Source organism: Peromyscus californicus, unplaced genomic scaffold (assembly GCF_007827085.1).
Source record: "Peromyscus californicus insignis strain IS unplaced genomic scaffold, ASM782708v3 Scaffold_4__1_contigs__length_199733344, whole genome shotgun sequence".
NCBI classification, from domain to species: Eukaryota; Metazoa; Chordata; class Mammalia; order Rodentia; family Cricetidae; genus Peromyscus; species Peromyscus californicus.
Window position 1 is genome coordinate 134804812 of NW_026294562.1, and position 15095 is coordinate 134819906.

The 15095-nt window shown below is 50.2% G+C and overlaps 1 protein-coding gene across 1 annotated transcript in view; it reads right to left on the reverse strand.

The window, feature by feature from the left end:
• Positions 1-7416: 7416 nt before the first annotated feature.
• The window catches only part of Adamts17 (ADAM metallopeptidase with thrombospondin type 1 motif 17), a 323860-nt gene continuing 316181 nt past the window's right edge, over positions 7417-15095 (reverse strand). The window contains exons 22-23 of the mRNA XM_052763539.1: positions 9299-9476; positions 7417-8007 (exon numbers count right to left, since the gene is read on the reverse strand). Of these exons, the coding sequence (XP_052619499.1) occupies positions 7841-8007; positions 9299-9476 (345 nt within the window). The 3' untranslated portion in view covers positions 7417-7840. The remainder of the gene's footprint in view (positions 8008-9298; positions 9477-15095) is intronic.

The following is a 15095-nucleotide window of genomic DNA, read 5'->3' on the forward strand; positions in this document are numbered from 1 at the left end:
CTCTACCATGGTATACTGATGGGGACCTCCAGCGAGCCTCCAGGCCACAGGTCTCCGTCTTGGAGAGTGATTGTTGAGACCCTAAAGTTTGGGGCCTAAATGAAGGTAGTTGGTGTCATGAGTAATCCTGGTAGGCAGAGCCTAAAGCAGGATTTTAGAGTCATCTGAATACAAGGGCTCCCCAGAGGACAGAAGCATCTGTGTGAGCAGTGGCTAAACCTACCCTGATGGTGCATTAACTCAAGTCTTTCCAAAGATGCGTAGAGATAGAGATAATCAGGTGTAGCAGGAATCTTAAAAGGTCTTATTAATAAAATCAAACCTGGGGCCAGTTATTAGGGTGAATGCTGGAAGATCAGAGAAGCAGAACAAGCCACAGCCACCTCACCTTGCCAATTCCTCAGCTGATCCTGTTTCCTCAGACTGGAATCCTCCCAGTCCTCATCCAGAATGAATCTCAGCTGAATTGTGCTGCTCAAAGCCTAAAAGCTTAACCAACCAAATGCTTCTAGTTTCTGGTCTTCATGCCTTATATATCTTTCTGCTTTCTGCCATCACTTCTTGGGATTAAAGGCTCACTTTCTGGGATTAAAGGCATTTGTCACCATGCCTGGCTGTTTCCAATGTGGCCTTGAACTCACAGAGATCCAGACAGATCTCTGCCTCTGGAGTGCTAGGATTAAAGGCGTGTGCTACCACTGCCTATCCTCTATGTTTAATATTGTGGCTGTTCTCTGACCCCAGATAAGTTCATTAGCATGCACAATATTTTGGGGAACACAATACCACCACAATCAAGCAATGATATAACGGCTCTTGCTAAGCATTAGGGACTCAATGACGAGACAAGAGAAGCCCTGCTGCCGATTACTCACAAATTTAAAGTGATGTGTGCCATCGGACAGCTTCCTTGGCAGCATAAGGAATCAAATTGCTTAAGACTAGAGGCCTGGGGCCAAGATTTTTATTTCTGAGGCAGTGTTTTTCTACCTAAACCCTAGCAGTCTTGGAACTTGCTATGTAGACGAGGCTGGCCTTGAGCTCAGAGATCCACCTACCTGCTTCTGCTTCATAAGTGCTGGGATTAAAGGAGCGCACACCACACCCAGCCAGGCCACATTTTTAACATAATGACTAGGGAAGTGACAAGAGATGGGATTAGGAGGAGTCCACCACAATAGAGACTGGATATTTTATTATTTTAACCATATGGGTGTTTTGGTTCATAGTGGCCCAAGAGGTTCCATGAAGTCATCTTGACTTTGAATGTAGAGTTAGAATGGAGGGACCTGGCCATAAAGAGTCATTATAGTAGCAGCCTGTGAAACCCTCTTCCTCTCCCTAGGTCCAAGAGTAAATTGTGATATTTAACGTAGTAAGGATGTCAGTTTATTGTATTAGTTTTAGAGCTAAGGATAGAATATAGTACCATGTACATGCTAAACACAGAGCTATCTATGCCAGCCCCAAGAAGGGCATATTTTAGTGTTGTTTAAAGATGTAAAGAATGAGGGAGGACAAGCTATTCCCAACACATTCTTATGCAATGGATGTCTTGGCCTTAAAAGTTTTAGAATCCTGCCGGGCGGTGGTGGCGCACGCCTTTAATCCCAGCACTCGGGAGGCAGAGGCGGGCAGATCTCTGTGAGTTCGAGGCCAGCCTGGTCTACAGCGCGAGATCCAGGAAAGGCGCAAAGCTACACAGAGAAACCCTGTCTCGAAAAACCAAAAAAAAAAAAAAAAGTTTTAGAATCCTGTCTGATGACAGTGGATTCCCACAACTTGTAAAATTACATTTATTTGTATGTGTGTGGGGGAAGTGTGTGTGTGTGTGTGTGACATGTCACGACAGCATGCGCACGTCCTGACACATGGACATCAGAGGACAGCTTGTGGGAGTCAGTTCTTTCTTGCAACTAGGTGGGTACCAGGATGGAACTCAGGTGACCAGTCTTGGCAGTAAGGGCCTTTGCTCTCTAAGCCATCTCACCAACCCTGGACTCCCACAATTTTGACCAAGAATTAGCCTCCAGTGAATGCCTCTTGTAGGTGTAAGATCTTTGTTAGAACACCATCAGCATGGTTCGTATATAAGGAGAATGGCCACTGACTGTGCACTTAGGAGGGGCAGGAAACTGCATCCAGGAATGCTCTCCTCAGGACCAGTGTTCAGCTCTCCCACTACGTTCTGAAACAGCCAACACTGCATAGAACCTCTGAAGAATCATACTGGGACACCACATCCAAGGCAGGAAGATAACCGGACCAGGTGGGAAGTCATGGCAGATTACATGGGAGGCCACAGTAAGAAACATGCATCCTCCAGAGCAGGAAGGAAGCCGGGCTGCACCAGACACCAGTCACGGCAGTAGAGCAATGGCCCGGGACCCTTCTGGGAAAGAGTACCATCCTGCTTCTGCTGTCAAGAACAAATGACACACAGCTGGTGGCCCAGGCTTCTGTAATCCAGCTCCTCGGGAGGCTGAGACGGAAGGGGCCGATTATAAATTCAAGCTCTGCCTGGGCTACAATGTGAGTTCAAGGGCAGCCGGTCCTGAAATTTTCAAGAGGTCCTGGGGCTGGGATATTGCTCAGTGGTAGAGTGCTTGCCTAGCACAAACAAGGAAGGGCCTGGTTCAATTTCCAGGTGGAGACCTCTGGGTACTAGGGTAGTCCATAGAGAAGGAATACTTCAGTAGCAGGACTAAGCCTAGTGGAGCCCACAGCAGGTGCCCAGAGGGGACCCGAGAGCTGCTGTGCAGTGACCGTAGAACACTTCTCTCTCTCTACTGGTGAGCCTTTGTCCCAGCACCGGTAGCCTTTGCCTGTCCCGGCATTTTCTCTCGGGTATTCACAGATCCAGAGAAAGCACTGAAGGGTTATACCTGGACCACCTTGGAGGAGCCACATCTGCACGTGCCTGAGATGATTTGATCTTGGGGCTGGAGCCTGAACCAGATGCTGAGATTGGATGAGACTCCAGGTGCAGGACAGTAGTGAGTTTCACGTGTCACGAGGCATGATGATTGATTTTTAGGTGTTACTCTACCTGGCCAGAAGATGCCCAGCTGGCTGGTGAAATAAGTCTAGGTGAGTCTGTGAATGTTTCACACAGACGTCAGAAGCAGACAACTGAGCAGAATGGACTGTCTTCAGAATGTGGATGGGTACCCTCCAATCAGTGGAGGGCCCTGTAATAACAGGGTGGATGAAATGAATTTCTTCTTCTGGCACCAGCATATCCTAGGCCTGGAGCTTCCTGTGGGACTGACCACATCTTTTGGGGGAGTTGTGTGTGAGTTCAGGAGATTTCAGGACTAAGGATGCTCATTTGGGAGAGACTGCCTAAGTTTTTAAAGCCTTGGATCTGGGTGAAAGGCAGGTAGAGGGCTGAGCCTAAGCTACTCCATGATCTGGAGAGCTAGTGAAGAAGTCAGGAATGTGGTGCTACAGAAGCTGGGGGGGGGGGCATCAGGGAGGGGTGAGTCAAAGGAGCTGGAGAGGTCTTCAGTTGGTCTAAGCAACCTGACACTGGAAAGCCTCTGGTGATCCATCAACACCAGTGTCGGGGCAGAACCGGGCATGAAAACCAGGGTGGAGACTGCAGGGCAACCAGGAGACAGGACAGAGGGCAGAATTCAGTGTGGTGTGGCCTTGGAGGACACGGACAACTGCCTCACTCTCAGAAGCAGGGCCAGATGCAGCCAGATGTGTGCCTATGGGCAAAAAAAAAAGGGCTTTTGCTGAATGAGGGAGGGAGCGAGCGAACACTGCTGTCCCTGCTGACCCTGGTGGTCTCTGTCCCCAAGATCAATCAACAGGCTCCTCTATGGTCCTGACTTCTTCCTTGAACTTCCTGTGGCTTGTGTGGTCTTCTAGGCTCGTCTGCATAAGAGGAGTGTGAGCCCCAGGAGGCCGGCTGCTCTTCTGTGTTCTGGACTGTTCTAGCAAATACTCACCAATGGGGGACCATGTCAGCTTCATCTAACAAACCAGAAACACTGAGGCTACCCAGTGTTTAAATAAATCCCTTGCTCAAATCTTTTCCCCCTACCCCCCACCCCTTCATTAGAAGGCTTCGAGGAAGGAGAAAATTCTCCCAAGCACTCTAAGGGCAGGTGAGGGATGGTCCCTGAACTCATGCAGAAGTAAATCTAATTTACAAGTCAAATAGGTAATGGCTTTGGGAGGGTAGGAACTTAATCTGACTGTGGTGTTCTGGCATCAGGGCCTCTGGGAGGTGATCAGGATTAGAGCTTCATTGGAAGAGGGAACAAGGCCAGAGGAAACACACAAGCTTGCTCCTTATCTCAACAGGTGATTATGCTCTGTGCTGCCTTGGGACTCTGCCAGCAGGAAATCCATTATCAACTGTTGCCTCTTGACCTTGCATCTTTTGAACCGTGGGCCAAAATAAACAATACTTTATGAAGTTACCTGCATTTACAATAGCAATGAAAATTGGCTTGGCAGACCCAACAAGGGGGTGGGGGCATGGACGAGGACTTTGAAAAGTTTTTGGTGAACAAAAATTGTCCTTATTTGGTGCACAGTTCGGATGCTTTTCCAACTTAGCGGGGGGTGGGGGGGGTGGGGGGGGTGGCGGGGGTGGGGGAGTGGGTGGGGTAGGGGGGTGTATCTTTCTCCCTCTTGAGATGGAATAGGCCTCTCTCACCCCAGCTGTGACACCCTTGCCTCCAAACTGGCCCAGATGGGCTCCACATGGCTGTCCCAGTTGTGAGAATAGGGCACATGTACTCTGTCCCTGCGCTCACAGCTGCTGGTAGGGCTGGCAGCAGAGGGTGGGGGTGGGTGGGCAAGAGGTAGGTTGTTGGGGGAAATGAGCACCCACTGTAGCATGGACAGGATTTGTGCTCTCCAGTCCTGTCATTCACTCCAGACTGGTGAGGCAGCTGTTCCTCCTCGGCACTGCCAGACCTGGGCACCCACAGGCAGGGAGGAGGCCAGGGACTGAAGAATTGATTAGCATTCCCTTGGGGAGACGCTGGCCTCCACCAGCATTGCATTTACTGGTGATCTCTGTGGCCATGGTCCCCTACCACTGTGTCTCAGGAGCACCAGGCTACCTCCACAGCAGGGAAGGACACCACCCCCTCCATCGATCAGCCCCAGGGGACTGGCTTTTGTCTTTGACTTGCCAGAGAGCTTACAACTGTGATGGAAAAACATTTTATTACACATGTTCAACTTGCTTCCAATGAATGAAATGATGAATTTTTCACATATGATGGCATCCAAGGTTGGTCGTCTATTCTTTTGTATTCTTTCATAACCAGCACCCAAAAGTAAAACCCAACCCAACCCAGGGGCACAGTACTGAGTGTAAGTTAACTAGTGGGAGATATATACATCTGACTTTCAAACGAAGAAAAGAGCGGAGGTGAGGTTGCCACCCAGGCTCCTTTGCTGCATTCTGACCCATCCGGCCACAGACAACTGCGAGCGCTTCACCTTGCACCAGTACGAATAGCACCATAAGGTTGTGAGACAGACGCTCGTGACATGTCCGCGCAACCACGAGGGTACAGAACTCGAGGGACAGTGTGGGTTTAACCCAGAAACATCACCGGCGTGATCCCAGAGCTTTGATGGCTCTGCACAAAACAGAAAGTGTCATGGTGGAGTTCAAAGTGACGAGGCCAGCATTTGCTCAGAAAGCGCGTGCACGTGGGGGAAGCGCTGAGGGGCTCCTTCAGGGGACAGATGGCAGTGGGGGCACCAGAGGCACGAGGGATGGTGCACACCTATGGGGACGTGCTCACACTTGCTCTGCCTCGGTGGGCTTCTGCAGATCCACAAGGAGGACTCTGTGGCTTCCTGAGCTGGCTATGCTGGCGCTCTCATTGTTTTCTGGCTCTAAAATATCAATGTCTTTGGGTAAACTAACAAGATGTTGGGCTGAGGGAAAATGGACAGCACCTTCCCCTCCACCTCCCAAAAGCTCCCTGGAATCTGTGGGGTATGGAAACAGGTTGGGGAGTCTGCTGGTGATCAGAGTGAGCTGGGGGGAGCAGTGTTTATAGCACAGCATTGGGGTGATGACCGATGGGTTACTTCATCCTGACATTCTCTCAGAGCACCTAAGGAGGTTTCTCAACACTCCTTTTCAGTTCAAGTGGAACCAAATGAATTCCCTGCCACCCCTACCACGTCTCTGTGATGGGCTAGTAAAAATAAAAAACAAAAACCAAAAAAAAAAACCCCAAAATCCCCAAACAACAAAACAAAACTAAACTAGAAACAGCACCAATAAATCAAAAAGTACTTAGAGATGATCCCATGGAAACTAGCCCAAGAGCTTCTATCTTGGGCTTCAAGGCAGTTCCACACATAAGCACCCATGAAAACCCACCAAGATGTGAAGCAAAGGCAGCCACCGGCAGCAGCCAGGAGACTGTCGGCTGGTCTGCTCTTGGCGAGGCCAGTCTGGTCACATCTCTGGGCTTCTGGAGATAGAAAAGTTCTGTGGTGAGGGTGAAGGCATGGGGATGGAAGAGAGGGCCTTCTCCATTTTCCATGTCACATCAGGATGGGTCAGTGATGACAGCTGTGAACAATGAAGGTACCAACCATGAGATCTTGGTTAGAGGAAGGCATGATGGACTGCAGCAATTTCAGCCGGGTGGTGTTCCTCCACAAGTCCTGGCCCACCTTCCTTGTGCCCAGATACTGAAATCAGCCCTCATGCTGCAGAAGCCAGGACTGACTGATGTGTGTTCTCAGATGTCCTGAACATCATCCTAGCCTCAGAAGGAAGGCCAATGTCAATGGAAAGCTACTTGGCCAAGATGCAGCATGTATATAATGTGCAAAGCCTTATGGAGTGCTGGCCAGCGTGGATATGCCTGGAGGCAGAGTAGGAGCTGGCACACCCCTGAGAAAGCTGAGGGCACCTTTATGTCAGGAAGCAACCCTGTGCACCATGTGTGCATGTCCCATTTCATAGCACCTTGAGGAAAGGCTCCCTTGTTTTCCTGTGGGGTACGCCGCTGAGCTCTGAAAAGTGGATGGCTTCCCAAATCCAGCTCTTCAAGGATGCTCCCCACACAGGTGGGGTGCAGAGCTTACGTGGTACTGGCATTTGTGTTGGTCTGTTCAGATTTAAACTGTCAGGGGCAAGATTTCTAAGGCAAGGCCCAGGATTTTGAGACTATGTTTTTGAGATGGACAGAGGTCACGTCTTGACCCTTGTGATCGGGCAGCATAGCCGTTTTCCAGAGAAGCCATAGCAGAGGCCGGTCAGGCAGGACATTGCTGGTTTGCAGGATAGAGCCTCTGCTAATGTGATATCTCATTTCCAGGATATTTCCACAAAGCTACGTTGAGCCCGAGGAATTCAAATGTCAGCAGAAAGCCAGGACAGAAGCACTAAACACTCTTGCTTAAGTCTCTCTCTCTCTCTCTCTCTCTCTCTCTCTCTCTCTCTCTCTCTCTCTCTCTCTCAATCTCTCTCTCTCTCTGTCTCTGTCTCTGTCTCTCTCTCTGTCTCTCACTAATCTGCCAGAGGTGCCCCTTTTGAGGTACATAGGATCTTGGAAGTTAAAATTACTTTGTGACTCCTGTGTAGTTTTTCCTTAGCAAGCCAGCCAGTGGCCATTAAACATATATTAGTTCAAAGGACGAATGGTAATGTCAGCTCCGCTCTCTAGCTCCAGGCAACTGGATTTCTTGAGGCAGCCTTATTGCGGGAGCAGAAGAGTGCTTTGGGGGTCCTGGCTGCAGGGCTGGTGTGCTTTTGGGTAGGGTGAGGGCTCTCCACTCACTAACTGCCAGACCTCAGATCTTGAGTCAGAGCATTGAGCAAGCACTGTGCTGTAGGTCAAGAGCTTGGCGGAGAGGGCGGCTGGCGCATCTTATTTGCGTAGAAGTCCCTACAGGTCTGGCAGCAGCGTTGGTACCACCGCATGTCCTGGCAGAGGTTCTTCTCTCGGATGACCCGGCAGTACACCGTCCACTGGTCCCGTGTGCATTTGTAGGTCAGAGCAGCTAAGGGGACAGTGGAAAGGACACATGAATGCTCCAAGAGTAAAGCCTTGGTTAAACACACAGAAGCAGCCCATGGTCATATCGGTTTCTCTTACCTTCAAGTACACATTAGCCTTGCATAAATTCAGGGACATCTAGGACTATAGAGATGCTACTTTCTCCTACAGATCCATCTCTGTGTCTAAGCCCTGACCGAGCTACTCTTGCTGCATTTTCAGAGCAGGAGACACTAGACAGCTTGCTCCTGAGCTTGGAGAAACTGGTCTGTGATAGACCATACTGCTTCTGTTGGCATTTACAAAGCACAGTGACATGGAGCAGTGGACAATAAAGGATCCCCAAAAGCATGAAGTCGAAGGATAAACAGATGTCTCACATTTCTTTCAGTGTCTTAGTCCTCTAGAGAGAAAGCCTTATACATAGGAGGTCCCTGAAGACATCAAGTAGACGTGGGTGTCACCTACAAGCTCAGCGGCTCCCCCCAACTCAGGTGGAAGCAGCTTAGAGAACCTTCCATGGCAGGTGACAGGCTCCAGGTAGTGTGTTGGTGAATGCTGTTGACCTAAGAGGAGTTTGGATCATTCAGGAGACAAGCCTCTGGGCATGTCCATCAGGAATCACCTAGAGTGGGTTAACTGAGGTTGGAAGACCCATCTGGAGAGTGGGTGGGACCGCTCTGTAGCCTGGGGGCTTGAAATGAATAAAAAGGAGGAAGGTGAGCACAGGCACTCATCTCGCTGCTTCCTGACTGTGGACACAATATAACCCTGTCTCAATGTCAGGCCACCATGACCTCGCCACGATAGCGGACTGTACCCTTAAAGCTTAGCCAAACAACCCCTTGCACATGTTTCCTTTGTCAGGTATTAAAGCATTAGATGGTCCTCATGTTAGCCCATCGCTGGATGGACTATGCACATGTAAGCAGTCTTGTTTTGAGCACGAGAGCCAAATGGCTTACACCAAGACTGTAACCTCTCCGCCCTACCTACGTGCAGATCCATCATGGCACAGAGGATCCCGTGCAGATACCCTAGTGAATCTTTCTAGAAAGAAGGGTGGCTCTTCATCCTCTTCACATACAGGGGTCAAGGTTGAGGCTATCCTCCAGTGTTGGCAGAAGGGTGAGTAGGATTCTCCGAGGATGGTGTGGGTGATGGCCAAACACCTCTGACCCTTCTGCAGCCCTAGCAAATATTGGCCCCTCTAGTGCTCAAAGGTGGCGGCGGCTTTCCGGCTTACAACAGGGGAACAGTGACACCCAGAAACCAGGGTCAGGGGAGGTACTCACCAAGGCGCGGGGAGGTGATGGTGTTCACATTAATCTTGTCATTGCAAGCCTCCTGGTGGCACTGTCGGTAGGCTGCTGGCTTTGAGAGGGCGGGGCAGTCACTGCCATGCCGTCCAGTCACCTTGTGCATGCACTGTACCACACGGGACTGGAGCCCCTTCCCGCAGGTCGATGAGCACTGCCAGAGACGGGGACAGCCTGAGCGGAGGGGGTATGAGATGGCCCTACCATAACGCTGCTCCTGGGCATGTCATTCCCAAGTATTTGCGATACCTGCAAGTCACGGGCTCACTGCCTGCTAGAAGAGAGCTTCAAGAGGGCATGCTTATGCCTCGCTGAAGCATACACTGAATCCCTAGCCCCCAGTGGCTGGTATAGGCGGTTGAGGCTTTCGTCAGTCAATGGTTAATCTTGATTGCCAACTTGATGGGATTCAGAGTTGCCATGGAAACAAATCTTTGGGCATCCCTGTGAGGTAATAATGACTAGGTTGGGTTGAGATGTGAGGAGCCGCCCTCAATGGGAGTGGCCCCACAGCCATGGGCTGAGGTCCTAGACTGAACGTGTTGAGCACCAGCATCCATTACTTACTGCCGCCTGACTGTGGGTACAATGTAACCAGCTGCCTCAAGCTCCTGTCTTCCCCGCCATGAAGGACTGTATCTGTCTGATATTTTGTTACAGCAGTGTCACCCATATAGAGGTGATTAGGCAGGGCACCCAGGATGATATTAGTGTCTTTATAGAAGAAAAAGCCTAGAAAGTTCTCACCATCACCTGAGGATGACGAGATGGCTCCCTGCAAACCAGGGGCCATCAGCCCCATGTTTTGGTGATGCTGGCACAAACACAGCTGTCTACCCGTCTCTAAAAGCATAGCACAGGAGTATGAGCAAGATGAGGTACTTGATAACGACAGCATCCTTAGCAGTATCTACCACACACATTTTCAGTGGTTAGAGTACAATCCTACTTAGGATTGTCAATATCTCAGGTGTGTAGCATCTTATGGCTGCTCGAGGAGTCCATGTCCGGTGCCTTTGGCGCTTGAGGTTTGTGAGCGTGCACGCCTTGTTCTGTGGGGACCACTTTCCCTCAGGCTGCTTTTCTGAGTCCCTCCCATGTTAAGTGGCACATGACTGTATTTCCCAAGGTACCTTGGTCCTTTCCCCCAACCTGGCCCCTTGGTTCTTACTCTCTCCAGGACCCTGTGAACCACTTCTCCACTAAGCTGGTTTCCTCCCAAGTAAAAGACCACAGTCATGTGCACACCTTGTTCATCTAGTGTCTGCAGAGCCCCCAGTTTACTATTTATGGGGTCCTGAGAACACTCTGCAAAACTTTAATATGGCCCAGGCTACACAGCAGCCCAGCTGGAGTTAATAACAACGCCTGGGGGAGTGGAAGAAAGAGACCGTCCTTAACATGTTGCATGCGCAGAGAAAGCCAGGTGCCATTCCTTGAGTGCCCTGGAGTAGGAGCAGGGCCTTTCTGGGAGGTTATGGGGAATCACGGGCTCAACGGAGGCATTGGTGTACCATTTGGCCCAGGGAGGCATTGCCAACTCCCTTTTAGAGAGACTTCTGGGAGTGGGGGCTTTGCCATCCTGTCTTAACAAGCAGGATCATGCTGGTGTTTTCACTTTCACGTGTAAACATTCAAGGGAATGTTGCTTGGAAAGATCACCAATCTTCGGATGACAAGAGGGGTAAAGTACAGGCGGCTCCCCTCTGGGCCCCCTCAGCGTGTTCAAACCAGCTCAGGCTCTCTCCCTGACATGCAAGGCTGGCCCTAAGCCTGGCCACATGCCCAGTTCTGTATCCCAGATACACCCACCAGAGGCTTCCAGCAGCCTGGAGAATTCATCTGGGCATCACCAATGCAGATTTCTAGATGCTAACCTTAACCTCAGGAGTCAGTACTGGGTTTCATGGATGTCTGAGGGCTGCTGAGGCCATACAAGGAGGTTCCCACTAATAGGGAACCCTCAAACATGGGGCAGGCGCTAGAGCAATGTGGTTTTTAGGGCTGTCTTGTAGGAAGCTAGGATTGGCTGCAGGGGTAACCTGGTGAGCTTTGAAAAAAAAAAATCTTGATGTCTCAACCCCCACAAAAAGTATATCAGGGAAGGCCAGGGACATCACTTTTTTTGGTTTTTAAGTTCTTCAGGTGGTTGCAGTGGGTGTCTGGAACTGAAAGCCCCCGACTTCACCCAAGTTTCTGTGCTCTGTAGAAAAGGTGACGAACTCTTCCTATGTATTTCTATCCAGCTAAGCATAATTAAGCTCGCATGACATCCAGCTGCAGCCTGGACGACTGAGTTTACGTAGAGCTGACAGGTGTGCTCAGACGGAAGCAGTGATGGCTTCCCATCAAAATAATGCTTAATGTTTTTCTAAGAAGAAAACCGCTCCGAGTGCAGGGCAGCGAGGCATGCTTTCAGATATTTCGTAGCCAAAGTAGTGTCTGAATAACCTCAACCAAGGGTCATTATGGGTCTAGTGAAAGGTGGCCCCGGAGTTAAAAAAATGAAGGCAAAAAAACTTTAGCTTTGTACTCCTGGAGACAGGATTTCATAATTGCAAATGGAGAGGGGTGGCAGTAAAATGTATAAAGACCACTGATCAGAGTAATCACACCTATTGCGTCCACTTGCAGAAGGCCAGGGACAGGAAGGTCAATGGCACTATCAGAGCAGTCACACCAAGGAAGAGCAAAGCCATACCACCTGGTGCGAAGCCGTGTCCATGCAATGCCACACTGATTTGGAGCTATCCCATCAGGTGATGAAGAGTCAGTCCAGCACAGAGCAAGGCCATGCCAGCCAATGCAAATGTTCACGAAGGTTTGTGTTGGGATGTCCTGAGGGAGCATCCCATTCAAAGGGTAGTTGCTCAAAGAAACTAGATGGCGATGACTATGTCAGGCCAGGGTCTCGGGGGATGATGGGACAGATAACACAGATATCCCACTGTAATGCAGAGGACTGCTATCTCAGTCAGTGGTGAGTTCATAAGGCTCAATTGAAAACCTCTAGAAGAAGAAAATAGCTTATGTCTAAATCCAGGTGTCTAATACACAAGCTCAAATAATCAAATTAGGGCCAGTGAGAGGGCTCAGCAGGTAAAGATGCTTGTTGCTAACTCCAGGGAGAGAACTAAGTTTCTCCATAAGTTTCCTCTGACCTCCATGTGTGTGCGCTTTAGTATCCCATGCGAAGGGCTTCCCAGGAAATAATGGAGAATTCCTCCTGATGGTCCTTGGGTGTACCTTCCACACTGGTTGCATTTTGGTTTGAGCCTGCCCCTAGCCCAAGAGTCACACAGCACACAATCTTGTTGGGAAGGTGGTTGGGTGCAGTTTATCCTATCAGGGAGTGACTGGTGGGGAAAGGATATGTTGGTACCCTGCAGGGGTCGGGGATCTCACAGGCCTCAGTAAACATTAACACTGCTATTACTCTTAACAACAAAGGCGTGGCCAAGGATAAAGTAAGCTGGCCGGGAGGCTGCGGGAGGCTGCGGGAGGCTGTGGGAGGCTGCAGGAGGCTGCAGGAGGCGGGCCTCTTCCGCAGTTCCCTCGGGGCTGCTGCGGTTGTCATCAGGATCTAGCTCACGGTTGATCTGGCAGCCAAATCTCCAGGAACACAATTAGGGGCCACGTGGGCAAGAAGGGGCAGTTTTTGCATGGTACCTTTCTGGGACCCCGGGCTCGAGTTACAGAGAACAGAGGCATGCTGTAAATTCCATTCTGTGGCCTCCCCTGAGGCCCCATCCTTAATTAAACAGCAAGGAGATGACAGTGTCTCCTGATAGCATCGGATTTGCCCCGAGCCTTGCTGGGAAGCCATTTTTCAGGCTTTTACAATCTAAGCAAACACATCTATACAAACAGATCTGGTCTTGTTTGAAGCTCTCTCACGGCTGCCCCTGCCCCCCCCCCCCCCCCCCCCCCCCGTCACTCCCCTTTCTTTAAAGTGGCCCATTCCATCCGCATTTAATGTGGCTCCCTGAGACTCAGTTAACTGAGACAAGTGAAGTAAACCGGCCATAAATTCATGATGGAAAGCTCCTTGTCAGGCTAAGTAAAGGACCCGCTCTCCTCCCTGTCCCTTTGGGAGCAAATACCTATAAAACACTTTGTATTCTGCCTAGTGACCATGCAGCCCCAGCATCCTTCTGTGGCCTTTCCCTGGGCAGGAAGGGAGAATCAAAGACACCCTGAGGCAGAGGTGCCATGGGGGGGGGGAACAGTAGTGGAACCAAGATTTTATGGACTGGAGCTGTGGTTCCGTGGTGGAGCACTTGCTTAGCATGTGTGCAGAAAGAAACCCCTAGGTTTCATTCTCATCAGCAACACAATTTAAACAAACAAACAAACAAACTAACTAACTAACACCACCTCACCACCACTACAACAAAAGTCAGGGTGTAGACTCATTGAAACAAAGAGGGAGATTACACTTGGATTTTCTCATACGCTTTTAAAAGTAAATTACAAAGTGACTTGGGAAAAGATTTCTCTCTGGGTAGAGAATTTTAAGCAAACAGGAGGAAACAGGGTGTCAGACCCTTGTGACAGGGTGCAGCAGCCTATGGCTTGGTGTCTTTCAAATCACAGTAATTATAATAGCCACTAACAGCAGGACCTGCCTGTTGACAGTGTCCTGGGCTTAGGGATGTTCTAGTTCTCACACGAATAGTTGCTTGGTCAGGGCAGTGCTTGGAGCACAGTAGGTGCTCATATGTAGGAGATGAGGTGCCAACCTTTCAGAAGCAGGGTGTGAGCCTTATGATTCCATGGCTTGACCACCCCCTGCAGGGAGGAGCCAGGCCCCTGCTGATGCCCCAAGGCTCTGCCCTATGACACCCTCCTGGCAAGAAGGAACTGTCTCTGCTCTCAGCTGTAAGGAATTATAAACACTAAATTCTAATGGGATATCTTCAGGATTTAATTTTTAAAAAATGCTGTAAGATCTTGTGAGAGAAAACGTATCCTGTGGGAACTCGTTTTGGGAGTTCAGGTCAGGCTGCCCTGCCTCTACTGAGACTGGGTAGACTGAGGCAGGAAGGAACTCCCACGGCAGCAGGAAGCCACTCCTAGCTTCTTGAGGGAATCTGAAAGCCAGCCTGCCTCTGGCAGGTTCTGGATAGTAGAGATGGAGAAGGAAGCCCACAGTAGCTCCATTTTCTGTTTGTCTGAAAGGTGCCTGGCTGGTGAGATGTCATTAGTGCTTCAAAGGCTTTCCTGACAGTTTTCCCTCCAGACTTGGCAGGAACAGCACAACCCCGGGCAGCTGTTGAAACCTGAAATAGCTGGTCTGGACAATAATGAAAACCTCCACGATGGATGTTCGTGCTAACTCTGACATGGAAGGAAGAGTTAGACTCACGCATGCGCACGCACGCGCTCCCTCCCCCGTCTGCTCTCGAAGCTTTTCACGCAGTCTTGGCTTGGCCCCCAGTGCCTCTCCTTCCTCTGAAGTTGCAGCCTGACGGCCCTGATTCAGGTTGAGTCTTTACAGCCAGGGAGCCAGAAAGCATGGTGCCCACGGATGATCTGCAAGGGTGGCTCCCAGTCCCTCCCTTGAAGGCAGCAGATTCCCATCATCACTGTCCTCTCCATCCCTGGTGGTGGGAAGCCATGGTTCCCCAGGGAAAGCCGCAGACAGAATAGGAAGCAGCGTGAGCCTCAATTTCCTCTGTAGAAACCTGGGATAGATGGTTGTGAGGGTCAAACAGGGTCACGTGAGTGGATGCACTTTGTCAGGGATTCTACCCAAATAAGTAGGACCTTC